A 22,743-nucleotide genomic window follows, 5' to 3' on the forward strand; every position below is an offset into this window, starting at 1 on the left:
GGACTGCTCTGCCCTTCCAGAGGGTACGCTCTTATGGACTTTGGATCGTGTCCCAGCAAGAATCACTTGCTTTTATAACTCTTTCCTGCAATATTTGAGCCATTGTGTGTTTGTTGCGTATGTATAGCTTTGTACATGCGCGCCTGCGATGAGCTCACCGGGTCCAGCTGTGTACTTCTGTGTGAAAGGCCTTCCCATGAGGACTTGCGGGGACAGGAGGAAGCACCGTGGAACAGGAAGGAAAGCAATGTGTGGGAGAGAGGTGGCTATTTATTACCCTTTGATCTATTGTGGAGCGAGCTAGAATGTGTGTTATAGGATGTAGGGGGCTGATTTACAGTCTCGGGGCTCATACATACACACACACACGCTCTGCTAAAGGATATTTGGGTATCTCTCTGCAGGATGTAAGTACCTAAAAGGCCGAGTTAAACACAGTCTGCGGCGGTAGCGCCGAATGGGAGGGCTTGTTGAGCGCTCGCTGATACACTTACTGTAAAAATAAAATCTATTTTTGCATGTCTACAGTAAGCACAGTTTGTGCTCAAAGTTTATGGGAACATAAATCAGCGCTTAGGAGGTGCCTCCAGTGCGTCGCTCTGAATAAATCCAATGTGGCCGACACAGCGGCTGCACAGTGTGTCTCCAAACTGCGAAACCCGCCCGGGGCGTGCGGCGGCGGCGGCTGATGGCTTGTAGTGGAACATTTTCCTTCACTTTTGTCACCAGATCTATTTCACTCCTTTGATGTTTTAAACCCAATAGTGAACGGTCAAGGACAGGCAGGCCAGGATTAAAACGATGGATTACTTTATGCATTCTCCACAGAAAAAGGACGCGGACAGTGTCATTTATTGGAACCCTGGATAAAGATGTGTCGAAAGCCTTGAAATACAGTAATCTTTTTGCAGTTGTGTAACGTCCACTTAGTTTTGTCCTTTATGTGTTTCATAAGATGGGAACGTGCAGAGAGACGGATCTTTGACGATCACTGTAGATCATCTACAGTGCTGGTTAGCCTCTCCTTTCTTTAGTTCACCATAAAGTGGTCATTTAGATCTGAGGACTGAGATGGCCATGGAAGAACGCTTACTTACTGTCTGGTGATCTATTTCTGTGTTGATTTGGGTTTACAAATCAGAAAGTTGTGGTGTCTGGTAAACCTAAAGTCACTGGATTTTCATTTATAGCCCTTTAGCTGTCAGGAGAACACTGGTGTCCTCATGGACCTGCACTGACTTGCATGCAAGTGCTTTTGGGTACCAGTAAAGGGTTAAACCCTCCTTGTAGTTTAGGCCTCATAATGCCATGAATATTCACAAAGTTCCCAGGACTTTTGGCAGAAAGGGGAAACCACAGTATTTCATACCCTCTGTTATTTTGACAGTGAGCATAAAGTGTATTCCACATGTCAATCCTATTTTACACCAAACCCTCCACAGCTGGTTGTCAAAAGAGATCAATATGAATCTCATCTGACCAGAAAACACAGCTACAGTTAAAGTCTCTGCAAACTGAAAATAAACTCTACATGTTTTTGTTTATCATGGTTGAGCAGAAACAGCTTTTTCCTGCTGTGCCTCCCTAACAACGATTACAGTTCAGGAAGACTGTAGACATTGGCGTCTGCAGTAGTGCTGCGATGGTTTCTACTGTACATATTAAAGCATATTAAGTTAAATTTAGTGTTTTGAATTATTAAAATCTGCAATTCTAGGTATTTTCAGAGGGGGGTCTTCAGTTTTCATGAGTGATTTTAGTCCTGAAACCCTGTGGAAATGGATTGTTACTGTATTTTGAAGGTATTTTTCAGGAGTACCAATCGTGCCAGTGGTGACTTTGGTTAAGACAAATATTTCCAAATGTGGGACTTTTTTTTCAGTGAAGAATAGTACTGACATTATTTTTTTTTTCTGCCAATATGTCACTTCAATAAAATGTAAATTTGTTTGAATGCTGTTTACACATCTTTACCAGTGGTGTCCATAAACAGGGTCAGATTGATGAAAACGTATCCTCTTTTCAGCCTGAGAACCAACTCGATATGCTGCAACCGTCACTATATAAAATGTCTATCGTTGGTTGTTTACTTTATGTTTGTGATTTCCAGCTTTGCGCTGTCACACTTCCTGTGCCACAGCCCACAGGACACTGTCCATCCTCAGTTTGGTTCATCTCCAGATCAAGCACTCACACTGTGCTTGTTTAGCTTTTTTTTTTTTTTCTTCCTGACCTGGCTCACTTCAAAGAAGGCAGCAAATGTTGCCAAAAGGATGTCAGCTTTCTGCCTCACTAAAATAGGAGATGCACTGAAAAAAAAAAAATAGTGATACTGAAGGGAAGTCTTCAGAAATGTCCTACTTACAGTCCATGAGGTCATTATGACCCAGTTTTGCTTATACAAGTGTCTGCCTGGGCTGGCAATTCTCCCGCCGCTCCTCCTTCCTCCCAGTGTATTAACAAGGAGCCCAATCAACTCAATTCCCCCCACTATTTATTGTTGGGCCCGGAGATCCTCTTTAGCATACCAGGCTCGTATTATGATGAGCATAACAAAGGCGTGTATCAACAGTTCCTTCCAATGGAGCGGAGTTTGCGGGGAAAGAAAAAAAAAAAAAAGAGGAGCTGGAGATAACATTAAAGGCACTACCTTGATCTCAGGCGAACATGCTAAGCCCTGTAACGAAACGTATTGGAAGTGTTTAATTACAGCCCGGGAAATGAAGCTACAAGATGATTCCTTAATTAAGCAGTGATTAAGGATTTTCTGCCTTCTATCTAATGCAGTTTGCAGTGCATTTTAAACACAATCGCCCAGGCAACCTCACAGGGAACAATGTCACAAGGCTTTGATGAAGTTTCCGGGCACAAACGTTCATAGGAAAAAAAAAAAAAAAGGCAGAGGAGTGGAAGAAACGCTGCAGCAGCATTCCACTGATTCGCAGCTGCAGTTTAACATTTTTAAAGATCCATCTGATATGAACCAACTGATTGAGGTGCTCCATTTCATTTCTGCTCTAAGTAATCGAGACTCTGCCTTGTTTCATAATTCGAAATGAAACCCTCTGCGGTGTTATCAAAGAAGACAGATTGTCAATGATCTTCCTCGACATTATCGACTGTAATTTACGTCCGGCTCGGGCCCCCTTTCGCAATTCGGATCGAATGGTCGCATTTAAGGATGAGTGGAGGAAGACTAAGGAGGGCAGGAGGGACGGGGGGAGGGGCCGGGGAGGCGAGGCGAGTTAGAGCGGCCCGCTGCGTTCTGGGTTGGCGGGCATGGAAGAGGAGCCAGTGAGCTGTTAAAATCAGCCCTATCGCCGCTCCATCAAAGGACGGCTCTCCAGCCAAATCACAGCCGCACGCAGCGGGCCACGCATTCGGGTCAATAAGCTTATAGGCGATTTACACAAACAATTCCTCGAGCAAGGTAGCAACAAAGTCATATTGGCTTTTCCTCTCCCTTTTAGCTTTGTCTCTGCTCAGAAAAGCCCTTGAAAAATGTCAATCTGCCGTGTGTGACTTTAAGGAGCTCAGAGCTCTCTAATCCTGACCACAGATTCTAAAGACCCTTCGCAACGGCAATGTATCACAATAAATAATTTTGGAAGCTAATATCGTAATGCGAGTTGTTGCTTCTTAGAGAAAGATGTCATTTTGCAGCAAGTTTGTAGAAAAGTGAAGAACTATTCAAAAGTCTAACAGTTGAGGTCTCTGCTTTAGATGATCATGTCCACCGATCTCATAGCCACCCCACTGTTACCAACTCAGTGACTTTCTTGATATATTTAGCAACATTTCAAAATCTAAATTTGCAGGTCAGGCTTTTTAAAGCTTGGTAATCAATAAAACTGCAATTGCTGCACACCTCGATAAAATATCTGTCCACTTCAGGTAAGCGAACTATTACTGATAATATCAGAACTTTACATGAAATAAATCTGAACTATACCTTTAAGGTATGTACTTTGGAGTTTTAGACTTTATAATTTGAACCTACCCACACTTTGTAAACCCATTGCTGTAGCTGGGTTGTGATTTCAGGACATTTGATTGGAGGACTGCTGTTCCCCCTCCTTCTGCCTCTGATACAGGATGCTGCCATGTCGATGCAGATTATGCCACAAGAGATGAAGTCAATTCCAGAAAGCAACCTTTTTTCACTAAAGTCAAGCATAGCTGTAAGACTTCTCTGCTATCTGACAAAAAAAGAAGAAAAAAAAGAAAGTGGGGGTTTGGAATTGCCATGCAATTTGTGGCGGGGACAGCACTCCAACGGAGGGAGGCTATTAGAGAAATGCCTTGGCACTGTCTCTTTAAATGCCAATAAATTCCCATCATTACAGAATCTGGCAGTTTTCCTCCCCGTCTGCAGCCTGGGCCTTTATCTCGTTCTGCCTCAGTCTTTGAGCATGTAGATCTGGCCCAGTTAGATTGTCATACTTAACAAACATTAATGATTAATTTCCTCCACTGAGTCAAATGGGGCTAAAGGGATGACTCGATTCATCTTATCGCGCTGCAAATTAGCATTTCCCCATATTCTCCAGCATCAACTGTGCATTAAAAATTCCACATTTACCATTCCGGGCACTGGCAGCTGTGAAAGGCGATCTTTCCTCCTGTGTTGCTGGAGATTCTGATTACTTCTGCGTTACACAAAGACTAATTAATTCTGGGACTCTCTCCCTGCCCCGCTCCATGCCTCCGACTGAAGCGAGCGAATTTCCTCACAGAGAGGATATTGAGGGGTCAAGGTGGGTTTTTCATCCGCTACGCCAAAAGTCCTGCAGCCCTTGCTTTCACCTACCGCTTCTGCTCTGATAAAATGTTTCCACCCCATTGGAATTCCTATCGTTTGCAGAGGACGGTGCACGGGAGCGCGAGCATCCAGGTTTACTTGTTATTGATATATCCTGACACACAGGGAGCGACAATAAAAATCAGGCAGTCTGAGGGCAAAAAAAAAAAAAAAATCATGGAATATGACTTCCCAAAAAGGTTTTTTTTTTTTGTTTTTTTTTACACAGAGGAAATGAGACACATGAAGTGACATGTAAATTTACTGTCGCAGCCGAGATGGGAAGTCATTTGTCATCAGACAAGACTTGGACCGCTCAAAGGGAACAGCTTGTGGCAACATCCTGTGCTAAACTCCACATATAGCCAGCAATAAAACGGGGGGTAAACCAGCAAGGTGAAATTTCACAGTTTCAGTAAAAGAAAAAAAGAAGAAGGAAAAAAAATATGCCACTGAAAAGGAGTCTTTTTCACAATTCCAGAGCCTGGCGCTTTCAGCGGGGAATAAATCTTAGCTGTGGAGTCGTGCGTATGTGTGTGTGTGTGTGTGTGTGTGTGTGTGTGTGTGTGTGTTCATCTGCATGCTTTTTCACAAACAGAAAAAGCTCCCATAAATGTGAAATTGAGGGGAACTTGTTTCAGGTAAGATTCTTGTTTAATCACCTGAGAGAAGAAAGGTTATTTCTTTATATGTTAGTCCATTTGTCTTAGCGACTTTGAGAGGCGGACAGGCTTTCTTTAAAATGCCATGTACGTTAAAACGCGTTTGTTCTCCACGGGGTGCTGATCCGTTTTCCCCCAGTTGTTTTGAGCTGAGCGTTTGAAACACAGCAGACACCTTTAGAGGCGATAAAGACTTTCACTGTAAAAACTTCTTGAGGTTGGACTTTAATAAACGCGGGTTTCTGTCACAATTAACGCAATTAATTGCCATGGCTTGACGAAAATGTGCTAACTAATTGAAGTTGATTTAAGCAAATCGAAGGCAGTGGATATATTTTGAAATATTCTCCAATTTACAGAAGCAACTCCTTTAACCTCTCCACAATTGTTACCAAAATAGGTCCCAAACTTTGACGTATTTTATTAGGACTGAATATGACCGACATAAGGTGTATAACTAAATAAAAATGACACAGCAAACAGTTTTAATATGGTTGTAGCTGCAATTACAGTTTCAAATCCTTCGGGGAGAGCATTTACTCTCAACTTTTGCCTCAGAATCGTTATTTTAATGTAGCGTTGAACTTTGACTAGGCCATTCGAACACACGAATACACTGATTTAAGCCGCTAGAAGGTGAACCTCTGTCCTGATCTCTAGTGTTTTTGCTGACTGTATTAGTCTACACTCATCTTCCCATCAACTTTGACCAGTGCCCTTGTCTCTGCTAAAGACAAGCTTTCCCACAACATGACGCTGCCACTACTGTGTCTCACTGTAGCTAAAAAAACTGGCTGAAAATATAAACTTTTCACATTTTGATTTGTAAAAATAAAATTGAAAACCATGCTTCCATCTTTGTTCCTTCCACTTCCTTCACAATAATATTCCACATTGTGTTGGTCTTTCTCTCAAAGTACAGATGCACCGATCTGCTTTTTTCACTTCAGATACAGACGGCGATACCCGAGGTTCAGTATCGGCCGATACGGATCTGATGCAGAAAAACAGAGCCAAATTGACCTAAACCATTTCTTTTCTTTTTTTTAAAAAAAAAAAAACAAAGACTTAAATGTATTGAATTGCAAACTTATTTGATAACTCTACACCAGTACAGCACACTGAAATACACCAACAGTTTCACAAGGTTGGACAAACATGTAAAAGAACAACACAACTTTAATCTGTCCAGAAAACTGAGACAGAAACAATAGTTGTACTACCTTGTTCAAACATGTAAAAAGTAAACTGCAACAAACCTTCTTTGAAATGGTTCAGAAAATTCAATTACGAATTCTAAATATAATGTAAAATAAGTAATAAAGCATTATGTCTCTCAGAGCACAAAGCATAGAATTTAACTGAACAGATCCGTCCTTATGGATCAGCCACCGACACCCTGGATTTGTTTTCAATATCGGGGCCGATACAGATATTAATATCAATCAGTGCATCTCCAATCAAAAGGCAATCAAATACATTGACGTTTGTGTTTGCAACGTGAGAAAATGTGAAAAGTTAACGTTGAAGAAGTGTGGATACTTTTGCAAGCCACTGTACAGAGGTTAAAAGGGAAAAACAAAGATCTCATATGTAGATGTATTGGAGCCTAAGCAGCCGATGATGAGGTGAAGAGATTCACAGAAAACCAAGGTGCAACTTCTGGAAGTGACTTTGGGAAGGTGTGGAAGAAATGAGGCCGATATGTCAATAGCCCCAAAAACCCCATGAGAGTGCAAGGCACAATGAAGGACTCAACCATGAAGGGACTTCAAGGTTCCCTGGCCTCAGACCACAAGCGGGACGTCAAGGTGCTCCGCACACTTATCTAGGGGAGTTCCCTTTTTTCTGCGAGGGTAAGGCAAAATGGCTGAGTCTTTGGTGGCATTCAACTTCCTGACCTTTGCGCCTTTAAGCGGCTTTGCTTCTTCACCGCTCTCTGATCAAAGTTAATAAGTGCTTCATATGTTAATGAAAATTGGTACTCCTCTTTGTGTTCCTACAGCTTTTTAATACCTATTATGGACTGAAACTTTTAATGGAGGTTTTAGGTCCCCCTGACAAGCCCATTTCAGAGAGTGACTACACAGATACAAGGCTAAGCTAAGACCGGAGAGCCGCTGCTCAGTGGAGGAACCTCACACGGGAGACCTTATTCTCGGGGAAGCAGCCGGAGATAAAGGCCATGGGATGAGTGGCTGCCTTAAAACCCACGTTCAAGTCCGCACAGGGCTAATTACAGCATGCCATCGCATTTGAGAGGGTTTAGTTAATCAAGGGCTCTCTCTCTCTCTCTCTCTCTCTCTCTCTCTCTCTCTCTCTCTTTTTTTCCTTCCTATAGTCGAGGAATAACACACTTAAACCATTTAATGCCGCCAGGATTGCATCCTGTTTAATTCGCAGCAATTTCACATAAGTGGGGTAAATTTAAGCCACTATGACATTAGTTTTATACAGATCTAATTGAGGAAGGGATCATAAGGGAGGGAGGGTGCGGCTACACCTGAAGATAGCACCGAGTTTGGCACGCGGAGAACCGAGCAGTGGATAGTACATCGCCTAGGTCTTAGGAGGCAATGGGGGGACTTAGCTACTGTAAGCTTAGATAGGGAAGTAATACAAAAAAATCTGACTGCTAAGGCTTGTGTGTGACAAGAAACAGATTACCAATGCCCACAGAAAGAAGTATTTGACATTTGGGATTGCTGTGTAGTGTTGAGTTTATTTTAAAAAAATAAAATAAAAATAAAAAACACGGAAAGAAGGTTTGAGTCCTAGTTTCGGGAGGTTTTATCCAAAACAAAGGGAGTATCAAGCAGCTCTTTCAAGGTTCTTTGAAGATTTCCGGAACTTTTCGATTTTTTTTTGCCCCGCTCAACCACTGCAGCTGCCATTGTATACAGCGCCCATCTATTTCATGGCTATTGGGTATATTAGAGGCTCAGTGAGTTGTACTTTGAAGTTTAAGGAAGGGTACAATACGAGGAAGACAAAGAAACGGGGCGAAACAACCGAGACGTCGCCGGTAATTGCAATTTCTAAACAATTGCAACTTTTTCGCCCTCCCCCGAGAACAAAAGAAAAACGGTATTGATACGATTACTGGGGCGAAGCCTACCCGGAACATGAAAGATTTGTTTTGTCCCGACTAATGTAATCCCACGAGGCACATCAGTTTAGAAGTGTGGAAGGAATAGCTCTAAACAAAATGTTTCCTTTGAAAAACGAACGAAGGGGCAGACATTCAAAGCACCGGTTCTTCATTAAAAAGTCAAATTTGAGGGTTTCGTTTGCCAACGAGAGCGGAGGAGGGGGGGCCCACCTGGGGCCAGCAAGCGCCACACAACCCGAGGGTACGAAGAGGACGGTTCGGCTGGGATACGGGGCGGGATGGTAGGGGGGGAGCCTGTCATCTTCACATTGTAACCCGAAGCAGACCGCAAATTAGCTCCTGTGATGGCAAGGTGTGACTGAAATGAAACAAACACACAAAGAGGCAATCTAATTGAATTGCAGTTCAAAGAGGACCGGAGCGCGCTTGGCGACGCCGCGGCGCTTTAAAGTGCTGGACCTCGGAGCAGCGGCAGGTGCTGGCGAGCGTGCGCAAGGCCTCTTGTTGGCCCGGCATATACCACAGTCGGACCTCACAGCGCTATCATTGTCAAAACGAATTTTTCAAGCAAATTTTAAAAAGGTAGGGAGGCCATCTTCCTCTCAGATCAAACCGTCGCTCCCGGAATCAAATATCAGGACTCAAGGTATGACTCTCAAACGCCTATAAGCTCCGCCAGGAATATTTGAGTAAGTTTTAAGTTAACTTTTAGGGTTTTGGAGTCAGCGTTATGCTCAATATCCACCCCCTCTCACCTTTGTTGCAGAAGTACTCCATGTCTTCGCAGTTCATGTTCTCGCTCTCAAACTCAGCCGTGAAGTTCTCCTCCACCGAGAACTCGTCTTTGGCCAGGAGCTCGTTCTCCTCCGAGACACACTCCTCCTCTTCTTCCTCGAGGCCATCCTCCAGAGGACCTAAGGGAACACACACGCACATGCCCACACGCACACGCACACACACACGCACACACACACACACACAGACACACAAGGGGGAAATGTTCAGAAGTTTCATCACATCCTTCAGGCTTTCAGGAATAAATAAAGAACTTCTGCTTCTCTGTTTCTTGCAATCCAACCCATTCACATGCAACTCTTAACTGTCTACGCTCTCCATCTACGTTCAGGCGTTTAGTTCAGGTGCAGACAATGAAAAATATGTTTGTTTTTTTTTGCTTTTTGTTTTTTTGCTGCAATATTTCACAAAGTCTTTCCACTATAGCTGCAGCTGAAGCCCTTTGTGAACGGCGTGTTGGTGAGAGAAGCGAGTTGACACGCAGCCAAGGTGAGCCTGATGTTAATCCTTCTACCTGCAAAACAAAACCTCACACAGATGGAGAGGGGAAAAAAGATCCTTTCTAGACTTTTCATACAGGCATCAGCATGGGAGGGGGAAAGAAAATACTTTTATTAATTTGTTAGCCTTATCACAGGGTACAATGTTGATTTTCCATTTACATTCCATGCCTCCGGGTAATACACCAGTGCAATCTTAAAGGAGACACTTTTCCGTGTGATTAATTTTTTCTTTTCCCCCTCTCTCTCCCTCTCTCTGTGCAATATTATTTCTTTAAATCTAAATGATTTCAGAGTTTTGCTCGTAGCTGTACATCTCTTTTTGGTATTTGCATATTACAATTTTTGGCTTCAATCAATTGCTGTTGATGGAATTACTGTACTGCTACCTGAATTGTATTAGTTCTTAGGGGGGGGACATCTCACCCGGCTCCTGAATGTTATTAAGATAATGGTGCATCTTGCACACATTTCTGTGTCTTGAAAACATGTCTGCAGTGTATTTTTCTTTTCTTTTTTTCTCTGGGAATTACCATAAAAAAGAGAAATGATGAAACACGATGAGTTTTAGTTTGTTTCTAAAAGAAAGAAAAAAAGGGACAAACGACAGAATTAGCTTTTTATTATATTTATAAAGGAGGAACCGTATCAGAAATGGAGCTTTTAGTGGCAGTAGTGCAGTTTTTATAAACCAAAAAAAAAAGTTATTTTAACACAGTTTCTACATATTTTATTAAAAAAAAAAATAAATAAATAAATTCCATAGTTTTCCAGACCTCAGTTTCTAGAGTGCTACAAATTGTAAGATATGAGCTTCTTGTGGATCTTTACATTACAGGCAGGTTTCATGTTTGGAACCTGCACCAACTAGAGACTGACGGACTGAAGGACACAAGGAAGGAAATAAGGAAGCAAGGGGACAAGGATCTGAGAAAAAAGACAACAAATGCGAAGGAAGGAAGGAAGGAAGGAAGGAAGGAAGGAAGGAAGGAAGGAAGGAAAACAAATACAAGTAAAGGAATATGGAAGGACACAAAAAAGAACAAAGAATTGATACAAAAAAGGAAGGAAGGAAAGGCAGTGAGGAAAGCATGGAAGAAGAACGAAAGGAATGACACAAGGAAGAAAGGAAAGAAAGTAAAATTGGAAAGAGTCACAGGGAAGGGAGAAAGGAAGGACACAAAGGACAGAAAAGGGTAAGAAGGAAGGTTAAATCGGGAAAGATGCAACAAAGAAGTAAACAATAATGGAAAGAAAAGGAAACAATGAAGGAAAGAAAGGCAGGGCACTAGGCTGAAATGGGGACAAAAGGAAGAAAATAAGTAAGAAAGGATGTGGAACTGGTATAAACACACAAGGACATAAAGGAGGAAGGAAGGACACAGTGAAGCAAAGAAGGGAGGAAGGAAACAACTTTCAGACAATGGTTCAAGGGATTTAGTCTAGAAATGACATTTTACTATACTGGACTTTCTTTTTCCATACTTAAATTTAAAAAAAAAATTCTCCCACCCCCTTTTCGAGTTTTCCAGAAAGCTTTTTTGTTTCTGCAGTAGAACTTTGATAAATTTCTTGCAAAAAAAGAAGCAGTAGAGTCAACTGGTGATGCATTTCATGTCCCACTTGTCACCTGAGTCCTGTGTCTTCATCACTCCAACAGGGCGCACTCATCTCCTCTACAAGCCTCTCAGTGTTTGTTCTTGTTGCAGGAGGGCAGCTGGACCCTTCAGCTTTAATAAAGCAATAATTTCAGCTCAGAAAATCACGGGGCCGGCGGGCCTCTTCCCGTTTCTCTTTCTTCCCTCATAAAAAAAAAAAGGAGTGGGGACCCCCCCTGATGTCCACAAACCGCTTGCTCTTTTCATTAGTCTTATAAATTACTCCTTTGTAGAATCCGGCGTCGGCAGGAGCCCCGGACATGAAAAAGAATTAGCGGCCGGCTCTCTAATAGACGCTGCGGAGGGCCGAGTGGCGCTTTTTTAAATGAGGATACAGTTTTATGATCTTATCTGATGCCTTCTGCTGATTCGCAGAGGAGTGAAGTGAGGCGTGAAGTGACTCGATGAGTCCACCATCGCTGAGGATGATACCAGGAAGATAAATATCACGGTATCAAGGCGAGGTGGGGCGGTGTGGGGCGGGGGGAGCTTGTATGACTGGCGTTAAAAGCTTCTGCCGAGGCAAATGAAGACGGCGTGAGAGAAAGCAAGAGAAGGGGGGGCAAATACATTTCTATACTGCTATACTGCGCGGTTTGTACACATTCCATTACACAGCTGAATGAGAACCGTGTGTACAACTAAATGATTCTTCCTCTGTTGCTCGCAAAAATACAGCAGCGCCGGAAAATAGACCTACAGTGTTGCGAGATAATAAGAGTAAAGGGAGATTACAGATAAACTTCATGGTCAATAAGACACAGAGATTAGGTAGATAAGATGAGATAGAATTGAGGTTTAATAGACTCAGAATAAGGGCATCTCACTTCCCCACTCTAGCAGATAGTAACTAAATGGAGCATTTTCAGACTGATAGAGATACTGGTGGGCCTTCCTGAATATGGAAAGGAATAAAATATTCCAGACATTAAAAAGGGGGGGGGAGCCCCAGCAGGGTGAGGGGGGGGGGCTACTTCTCGAGAGCCACGTAGATTGCGAAAAAGTTTGCCCCCACATCCTCACATGTTTAGCTTATTATACAGTATTCATTGCATGGAGAGACCTGAAATTATTTCAGAGACAGCAATGATAAGAATAATGACTTTCTAAACGACCAGCACCACACTCCTAACTCATTTTCTGATAGTGGCGTCCCTGCTATATTTAGTTGTGTACTGTTTAAAATCCTGTCACATTCTCCATGTGACCCACGCTCGTCGGTGCATTTCTATAGGGGGGGCTTGAGGGTTTGTGGGGATGGGGGTGAGGGGGTGGACGATGACGAACTGGGCCAGAGGAATGTGTTTGCTGCCTCTGCCGCTCTTATCGAGCCTCCTCCGGAGTTCAGATGGCCAACGACACAACGGAGAGGACGCCTGCATCTCACTGCACCGCCCAAAACAACACAGTGTGGGTTTGTGGCGGCGGACTTCACGTGTCGATTGTGATGTGAACTGAGACAAGAAATATAAACAAACATTCTTTACTAGAAAAAAGAAGAAAGTTTAGCTAGCGACAATCGATTCCCTTTAATAGCTTTTCAAATGTTTTATTTTTATATTAGAGTAACTAGATTAATGGATGGGTAAACTTAAATGGTTTGTTTTCTGTTTTGTACATCTGATCTGCAACATGTTGGGCATTATGGCTAGGTCATAAATTAATTTTACTGATTCATTTTCTAAAATTTTCTATTTTGGAAGATTTTATTTTTGGAAAATCTGCATTTTTTTTCACCAGTGTTCCTACTATCCCATTAAAGAACTACCAACTCGTTTCTTTCTTGTTTTTCAACTTTGAATTCAGGTCAATTCACAGAAGAAGTGAATGAAAGAAAAGAGAGAGAGAGAGAGATGGTGGGATGAGTGGGTTATTGTAGTTCCATTTTTCTTTAAAATAGAATGGACTGTCAACCCTACTATTTATAGATCTCTGTTAATTATGATGATGTAAAGAACTTTGCACTCCCTTGTTGAAATGTGCTGTATACATAAACTTGACTTGACTTAATAATTGTTCGTTCTTAATAAATATATGAAGGCCAGGTGTACTGCGACTTTTCCATGTGTCTCTGCTTTAACGCATCGGAGTCAAACATTGACGTCCTTTGTGGGACTCTGGTGAACTTGACTGTATACTGAGAAGGTAATTCAGACATTTTATTCAGGTTGATGGACGAGGTGCACGTCAACTTTGAAGCCTGGATTTGAGGAACCCTGAACTCGGCATGTAGAAACCATCTCTCAACCAGGGTTCCTGTCCAGGAGGGCGACGGGACAGTAAAACATTACATTATTTCTTTCTTAGTTAAGATCCGTCTCTCTAAGCACTGTTCTGTTGCCGTCACCACAGCTTCATCTGGTGAAGGAAATTCAAGCTACTGTTAAGAGCCTGAGACACAATACTGAAGTAAGACAGGAAATACAGCTTATTCCTGGGATTCACATGGGCTTAGTCCCTCTAAAAACAGGATAATTTAATAGTTCAAACATCAGGTATGCCTTAATATGTAATTTATACACAGTGAAGACAATCTAAGTTCTACATCAGAAGCTAACTTCTACAATTAGTATGCCTCATTTCCCTCCTCTTGGCTCTGATTGGTTGTTTTTGACCAGGAGCTGTGAATTTCTTTAGACTTCAATAGCAGCACAGGGAGGAAGTTGAGGAACTCAATATTTTCACAGATTATCCATCTCATTTTACTGTCATGACATGGTGGCAGTTTGAACAAATGTGTAAAATAATATATTTTTTTCTAAAATCAATCAATCAAGTTTTATTTGTATAGCACATTTCAGCAGCAAGGCATTTCAAAGTGCTTTACATAATTAAAATGAAAACAGCATGTGACATTGAATAAACAGTGAGAAAGAGAAGGAGATTTTGAAAAAGATTAAAAAAGATAAACACATTAAAACCCGCACCCCTTTTAGGACTTCAGTTAAACGTCGTTTAACTGGGACTCTAACCCAGTTACATACTGCAGCTTTAAGGGCTTTTTGGCATTGTGAGCTATCTTAGAACGAGATATGCATGAAAATAGCACTCTACTGGAAAATAAAGAACAAAAAAGTGGAAATGGCAAAATTACTACTAAAATCTCATCTAATCGTTCTCATTTTGGGCATGGATGTTATACCACTACTGTTCAGGTATCCCAGCAACCCTTCTTCCATCAGCCACAGGGAGAAAACAAACACTCCTGTAGCAGGAGCAGCCTGTGCTAATAGAGACGTTGCTACCCCAATGCTGGCTTGATCACAGAGGCTCTTTTGTTCGTGGCATGGCCTCTGTCTGATAGGGATCGGCCATGCGGAGTGGAGCTCCAGAGAGGGATATGGTAATGCCCCCGCTGGGTCTATAAAATGGGGTGATACTCTGAGACCATATGATGGACAGAGGATTAATGAGTCACTGAGGAAGAGGAGCAGAGAGGAAGAGGAGCATGGACACAGGTGGAGGAATAAGCATATCTGTAAGGTAAACACTCTGCACTATAGTCTATGACTTAGTGGATAAAAACAGATGATGGGGACAAAAAAAAAGTGTCAACCTTTCATCCACAGCCCTCTCTCTCTCTCTCAATCTCACACACACACACACACACACACACACACACACACACACACATCACGCACAAAAAGGAAGAGCTCTAAAGAAAAATGTGGGTATGTGCAAAACTGTAGATGTGGCTGCTAATTTCATGGAATGCTTTTTCCAACCGTCCGCAATGTGGGGAGAGCTTGTGGCCGGGCTGTGATAGCGATACCGCGCATTATCAGCAGGCTCCACAGTGTGATGTGAGGATCACAAAGCCAGCCTCCTCTATAGCTCCCTAATTAGAGGTGAGGTAATTGAATCTGACAGAACAAAGCAGCAGATCTCTATAAGCATGAAAATCTTTTTTTTTTTTTTTTTTTTTTTTGCACCCACCTATACAGTTTTGTTTTGGTTTTTTTTTTCCCATCCAAAAATGAAATCCATTGAAAATGTGTCCAAGCTGGCCCGGGGGGGATAAAACGTGAGCACCTGAGACTAAACGCCAATGCATAATGCAGAACCTGAAAATCCAGCAAAGGGGCCACACAGCAGCTCAACCTCTCTGCTGCCAACTATGGCCTTTTTCCATGCCAACGCTGACGCCGGCCACTTCCTCACTTCCAGGTGAAACTTTTGCAAAGGAGGAAAGCAAGATTCCAACTTGAAGGATGAGTTAAATAAATATAAAAAAAGAGACTCTCTCCTCAACTCTAATGACCTTTGGGAAGCAGAGGGCTCCCTTGGCCTTAGAGGCGACTTACAGGGCTCACGCTTCTAATTTAATCCTTGATCGCCGTAATGAAAGAGATACCATTTATGCAACTGTTAATAGCCTAATATGCTACAGGAAACCTCAAAGGAATATTCCATTTCAAACATTTTCCTTAACAAAACGAGAGCCTTTACCCCCCCCACCAGTTCCACAGTCTGTGATCAAGCTAAATGTGGAGCAAATGGCGTAACACAAGTCAAAAGTAAATTAACCACTTGTATATTGTCTGTGAATGGTTGCTTTTGTGTGTGTAAATGTGTGTGTGTGTTCTGGGAGGAGCGTGGAGCAGCTTCAGTGGAGACTGATGCGTTCTGCAAGCTGCCGTCTGTTGAGCAAGAATAAGCAATGGTATTGTTTAACTTGATTTTCCGGTTGCTAAGCAATGTAATTCTCGTGATTAGAAATGGCTGCCTTCCTAAATTCGGGCACTTACAATCAGCAGTCAACAAACTGCTTGAAAACTCAGCGGCGACACTCATCTGGAAAGTGTGGCAAAAAGAGAGAAAAAAAAGGGGAGGCGGGTGGCATTATAAATATATTCCTACTCATTAAATATACGCTGTTCTGTGGGGCTGCAGGGCTACAGATGACACGGCATCGAAACGTAACGTGATGAAATCATTCAATTAGGAGTTTCCATGTGCAGCAGGACTAAAACACACCCATTGGCTTCTCATGAAAGCTTGGTTTGTTCAACCCACGCACAGAAAAAATAAATAAATAAAAATTTACTTCTTGACACAAATTCATTTCGCTCACATTTCACAAACGGAGCTCAACAGAGTTCTGGTCGAGTGTATTATTCCAATCAGACGCCGCGTTGGATCCCAGCGTGTTTCCCAGAGTTGCTAAGTTTCTGTGTTGTCGCGCCCAGTTGTCGCTTCTGTCTGGGCCGCTGAAGGAGAATACCATCCTCTCACTTCTTTATCCAATGAATTTGAATTGGAATAGCATGAAAACATGCTGGCATTTGACTACGCCATTAAAATGCTGGAGGCACCTCTGAGCGTGCCCGAGGGCTTCAGCAGATGCCAGCCACTTTCTCTGTGGAGTTAGCCGGGTCCTTGCTTCACTCTGCTGACTTTCCCTCTCCCCGCCCGGAGTTTGCAGGAGGAGACTTGCACCTCTGAGTGGAGGACCAATATGACGACGGGTCCAACGAAATCGCACAATGTGCTCCAACTAATAAGGGCTTCACTGACACCTCAGTTGTACCTGACAGTTTGTACAGTGTAGAAACTGAATTTTGGACAGAACTACTATTTTTCTCCTTTAAATTATCAACATTCTATCAGAGTATACTACTTTATAAATTCAACAGTTGATAAATTTTACTACCATGAAATACTTTGTTTGGGTAGCATACAGTGATACATGATGTAATGGTATTGGACAATAACTAGTTTTTTTTGTTGTTGTTTTTTTGACATATTGGTGTCAAAAAATAAACCTTCACCAATAAATAAACCTTCAGAGCAAAACACCAACTTTTTCAGACCCCATACATGTCAAAAACAGAAGTGCGTAGAGTATGCATTTAAATCTAGTTGAAATTACTTCTTGCCTGAGGTTGTGTAGTTGTTTGTAATCATAAAAATCCAGGATGTTACAAAATCTCAGTTGATAGGGGTCTATTAATATAATGTTGCCAATAGTTGTATTAAAAACAATCTTTGAACCTGTGACTGAGAACATGTCTTTTTGCTTTCATTAGCTTAGCAACAGTGCTAATGTTAACATCAAACCTGCTAGCAAGCTGAGCTTCCCAACTCAGAGGCAGTTGTTGCCACTGAATAGCACATATTAGCCGTGGCTATCAGGAGAATGGTTTATATGCCAACTTGATAAAACTGATTTTTAAAAAGATATACCTATTTCAGTTTTTTTTTAAGTCACAAGCACAAACCTGTAGCTTTTCTAACATGAAAGAGCAAATCAGCTGAAAGTAAAGCAAAATCATTCTGACAAAGTAATTGTCAGAATGATTTAAGAATTCACCTCATTTAACTAAGCAAGTGGATTTTAATAAACTAATGTACTGATTAATATCAGCCCAAGTTAGATATACTCAGTTAGACCAACTGACTCAATGTTCAATTTGTTATGTAACTGAATTTGGAAGTGTCAACGTAATCAGATTCAATTGGGCTGCTCAGTCTCTATATTTCAGGATATGACTTGGATTGTTCTTGTCTTGCAAGGAGGCCACACATTAGACTTGTAAACCTGTGCTACGTCACTAAATTAACAGTTTGCTTTATCCGTATAGGTACAATAATGGACTTAAAATGCAGTCGAATCAAACAAAGTCTTGTTCCTCGCTGCTTCTTGTCAAACCGAGTGATTTACGAGTTGGCCGGTTCCTTATAAGGAAATGTGAGTTAACCATGTGACGGTGACAGCTGAAACAAAGCAGGTAAAATATGTGTGCTCTTAATTACTGGCTTATAAGCGAGCTTTTCACGACAACGTTCACTTTTAATGAAGCCATTGAGTGAGGCTCCTCCAGGGAGCTATCATGGTTAAGTGGGGGCATCCATCTTCAGCCACTGGCTCGTTTGCAGATGAGTGGAGGCTCTGTCTGCAGCACGCTCACCTCATATTGGCTCACTTTATCTCCACTAAGTAAAGTCTGCTTGGAAGGTGCTAACAGTAGCCAGGAAGGACTTTTCTCCTGCAGCTCTGATGAGGCTGAGGGGACTTTTCATTCTGTTGAGCCACTGTGACTTAAGCACTTATTAGGACACAGCTGTTTAACCTAAAAAGGGGGCGGAAAAAACGTGGAGAATTCATCACGTTCAGTGGCCTGTGAGCCTGCGGGGGTGGGGGGCTCAAATTGCAATAGCAATCAGCAAAAACACAGTGCCTCTGCAACAATTAGCTTTTACCAGAATCATTTCAAAGAAATTAAAGAGCTTTCTTATGAACAAGGAAGCTGATTACTGTATCAAAAAGTGTCGATAAAACAGCATTTCTCCATCAAGGAATTTCTATGAAACGGATATATCTAAGATGTCAATTTCATCCCAGTATTATAAAGGATACGAGGGTGTGGGGGGGTTTCTTTTTGCAATAAATTCTTCATTAATTCAATTCTAATTTGCCTCTGGTTCCTATTTCTGCTATTGATAGTTCTACTTCTTAATACCCCCGGATAAGAGGGAGAAAATCGCTGCAATAACTCAGTGGAGAGACTGCGAGCGGCAGATAGGATCTAAATATTACCAATGCCAAAAGAAGTGTGAAGTCTGATGAACATTTCAAAAGAACAATTCTTTATGGATCAGCTAAATCTTTTTTTTTTTTCACTTTTTAATTAAAAGTAAAGAAAATAGAAGTTAATTATCCTGTAAAGATTAGCTGCTGGGCATCTTTCTGTAAATTAGTTCTAATTAAAAGGAAATTGTCAAATGACATTCAAAGCACTGTCCTTTAAAACACAAACCGAGAAGGATCTTTTTTTCTCTCTCTCTCGCTCTCTCCCTCTTCCCTCCGTCCTCTGCCTTCCTCATGATTCTTGACGTGGCCATGTGAAAGCCTCATGCCGGACCATTAGGATTCTGCCAGCGCTTCAGAGAAAACTAGGCCCCCTAACACACACGGACACACACTGCCTGGTCCCCGGATAGCGGGGCCTCGAATACATGCTGAAATGCTGCTGCATCAATGGACAGCTCGTGGCTGCCGGAGATAAATTCTCCCCTGCTGACAAATGATTGTTGCGATTAGCATGAAATCCCACCTATTGCTGCGCTGTACATGGAAGCTTGTCGGCTGCGTCAGTGTGCCTGACGAAACAACGAATGAAGGATGAAGAATGATGAAGTTTTAAAAGTTTTCCTACATCTGGCAAACAGGGCCTTATTTCTCATCTCTGTAAACTTTTGCTTCTATAGGTGACAAAAGTAGTTGACATGCAGCGATTCACGTCTTTACCGGCTCGTGCCGATTTTAAATCTTCGACGTCTCGCCTCCCAATTCCGATGTTGGGAAAACTCCCATTTTCCTTTCAAGAGCTATGAAATCTGTTTGTTTCTGTTTGGATTTTATTTGATGATGAAATATCATCCTGGAATGAGACGGAAAATGAAGGAATTCCAAGATTACCCCCCATGGAAAGCATTTGTTCCAAACCCGATTCTAAATTTGATCAAAGTGCAACAAACATGCCATTTGGTGTAGCATTTATGGCAAGAAATAAATGGGATTATTCTGTTTTTATGTATTTTATGAGCAAGAAAAAGGATATGATTTCCATTTATTTGACTATTTTGCCTAATTTATACGTTTGCTAGCTCTCTAACCGACCTTCTCCATCATAAAGTGGACCCGTCTGCCATGGGACATCCATCAAACTTGCTTCAGTCTGCCAGGAAAATACGTCATACTTCCTTTGATACCTCATGCTTTGAGCATGTTGTTCATGCAACAACAATAATCAATAGAATAGGTTGCTCAGTTATTTTGGTTTGACCAGGGGTTCATCAGAGCCAAATAAATAGAAAGGTGCAGTAAAACAAAATCTTTAGGAAATAATATACAATATAGCTAAATGATATGTTAGACTTGATATTTTGTGGTATCTCCATAATTCCTGAAAATACTGAATTACAACAAATAAACTGATACACAATGGTTTAGGGCCCTGACTACAAAATGGTTTGTTTATAGGTTCAAAATGTAATCAAAGAGTCAAACTGCTGAAATGTGGGTATTAATCAACAAATGGGCAAAATGACTGAAAGTCTGAGAAAATCAGACAATATTTAAACCCTGGATGCATCTAGATATGAAACAAATGTAGCTAGATATTACACCAAGTTAAAACATGTCATTTTTGACATCAGTTAATTAAAGTTGACATTTTTTTACCCAATAATTGTCATTAAAAAAATCAACAAAAAGAATCTATCGCCTTTGAGAGCTTGTGAGTTCTGGGTGTCTAACTCATAAAACGACCAAACACTCAAACGCAAAACATCATTTTTACATTATTATAACACGAAAACATATAACAAATGACTGCTCTTTTTTTTTAACCAAACTTTCTTATAGCTGTAATATTTTTTGTCATATTTTCACAGCCGTCACCATGTTGATTCTTCTCTGTCTACAAAATAAAATAAAACAAACCAGCTGAGCTGTGCTTAACTAAACCTCCCCAATCACAACTACACAAACAAATGATGAATCAGTCTCCTAGCGTGTGTGTGTGTGCGTGTGTGTGTATATATATATATATATATATATATATATATATACACACACACGCACACACACACACGCACACGTGTGCGTGTGTGTGTGTTTCAACTGATTTCATGTCCATTTCATCACTAACTGTGTGCTGCTGCTCCCATCCACTCGCATTGTGCCAGACCAGATTCCAGCAGAAACAGTCTGACAGCAGCAGAGCTGGTACAGCAGAAACAACGCAGTGCTGAAGCCCCTCCATCTGCTGCGGCTAATGATGATGATGCTCTCCCTGGCCCCCGAGCGCAACTGTGAGAGGGAGATTTACACCCATAATACCCCTGGGGTGTGTGGGTGGTGGGGTTCGAGGCTCTGGAGCTAGCAGAAACACCGTCACTCTATCACTTTCTATATGATAGCTGGCAGAGCAGGTAACAATGGCCCGGCAACAATGTCTTTTTTGTGTTACTGACAAGTGCCTTATTTGGTTGACACAACCCGCCTGTGCATGCGAGGGGTGGCACTGAGCACACAGGGGAAACGGATGACAGCTACACCATTGAGACGTCGCGTTTTAGCGAAAATCACACCACATTACGTTAAAAAAAAAGCAGTGTGTGTATGTGTGTGTTTGTGCATGTGAGTGATAGGAGGTAGGCAAGGATCGGCTCTGATACACTAATTGGAATGGTGGCAGAAATGGAAAACAGGCATCATATTGAGCTTTTTTTTTCTAGTTACTCCATAGCAAACACAGAGAGTCTGTAATTGCCCCTGCAGTTTAGGAGCCTTAAACTCGCTGTAAAGCTGGACGAGGGGAGCAGCTATGACATCTATCTTCTAAAACAAGCGAGTTAAGAAGCGAGAGGCACAAAGAATGGTGTGTGTGAGAGAGAGAGACAAAGAGAGAGAGAGTGTGGCAGGGCGGGAGATGTAGAGAGCTCCTCGGGGATTGAGTGTTCATGCACAGTAAATGGAAGTGGCACAGCTCTGACCTTTGAGCCTCGGCGTACGAGTAAAGTGAAGGCGCTGTCAAAATATTGCTTCAGAAATGACAATCCACCTCGCCAGTCCCAAGCCTTGACACGGGAGGCAAGTGGAGAGCCGTAACCCGCTGATCCCGACATTACAAATGAGGGGATTATCATGACAACAAACCGCAGCTCGACACGCCGCATACCCTAAAGATATTCTGGCACTGCCCCCTTATTATTGGCGCCGTCCGCCCGACCCTCTGCAGATAGCCGCCGACGACACCGGAAATCGAGAGGAACGGGAGCCGTCGTGTGTCAAGATCCCCCAAATAAAATTTCAAACTAGTCTTTTTTTTTTGTACTGGAAGTTCCTCCACTTAGCAACATTCCTGTCATGATGTTACATTTGGCATTTATTGTATCGTTTATTGTGATACCTCTCTTATCATGATAAGAATGTAGATTTATCGTTGCCACAATAAATCCCAATTATTTATGTTTAAAACCCCCCAACTGTCTGTGTTGTTGGAATTGTTAAGTTTTCTCCACTGTTTAGTCAATTAAAAGCCATATGAGTTACTGTGACCAGTTTAGAGATACAAATCCCACTTCTTTATGTGACCCATGTCCCAAAGAAGGGTATTAAAAATGGGACTGTTTTTCAAGAAAGAATTATTTGTGTTTGTGGGACTATAAATGCTGTGACACACAGTCTTGCAGTTACCTAAAATAG

General features: G+C 41.9%; 1 protein-coding gene across 2 annotated transcripts in view; it reads right to left on the reverse strand.

Annotated features, from left to right (window-relative positions):
- zfpm2a (zinc finger protein, FOG family member 2a) overlaps positions 1–22,743 on the reverse strand; it is a 181,898-nt gene that overhangs the window by 129,736 nt on the left and 29,419 nt on the right. For both annotated transcript variants that reach the window (XM_007550519.2, XM_007550517.2), the window contains exon 2: positions 9,331–9,489. In XM_007550519.2, the coding sequence (XP_007550581.1) occupies positions 9,331–9,489 (159 nt within the window). The remainder of the gene's footprint in view (positions 1–9,330; positions 9,490–22,743) is intronic.

This window comes from Poecilia formosa, unplaced genomic scaffold (genome assembly GCF_000485575.1).
Source record: "Poecilia formosa unplaced genomic scaffold, Poecilia_formosa-5.1.2 Scaffold36, whole genome shotgun sequence".
Classification (NCBI taxonomy): domain Eukaryota; kingdom Metazoa; phylum Chordata; class Actinopteri; order Cyprinodontiformes; family Poeciliidae; genus Poecilia; species Poecilia formosa.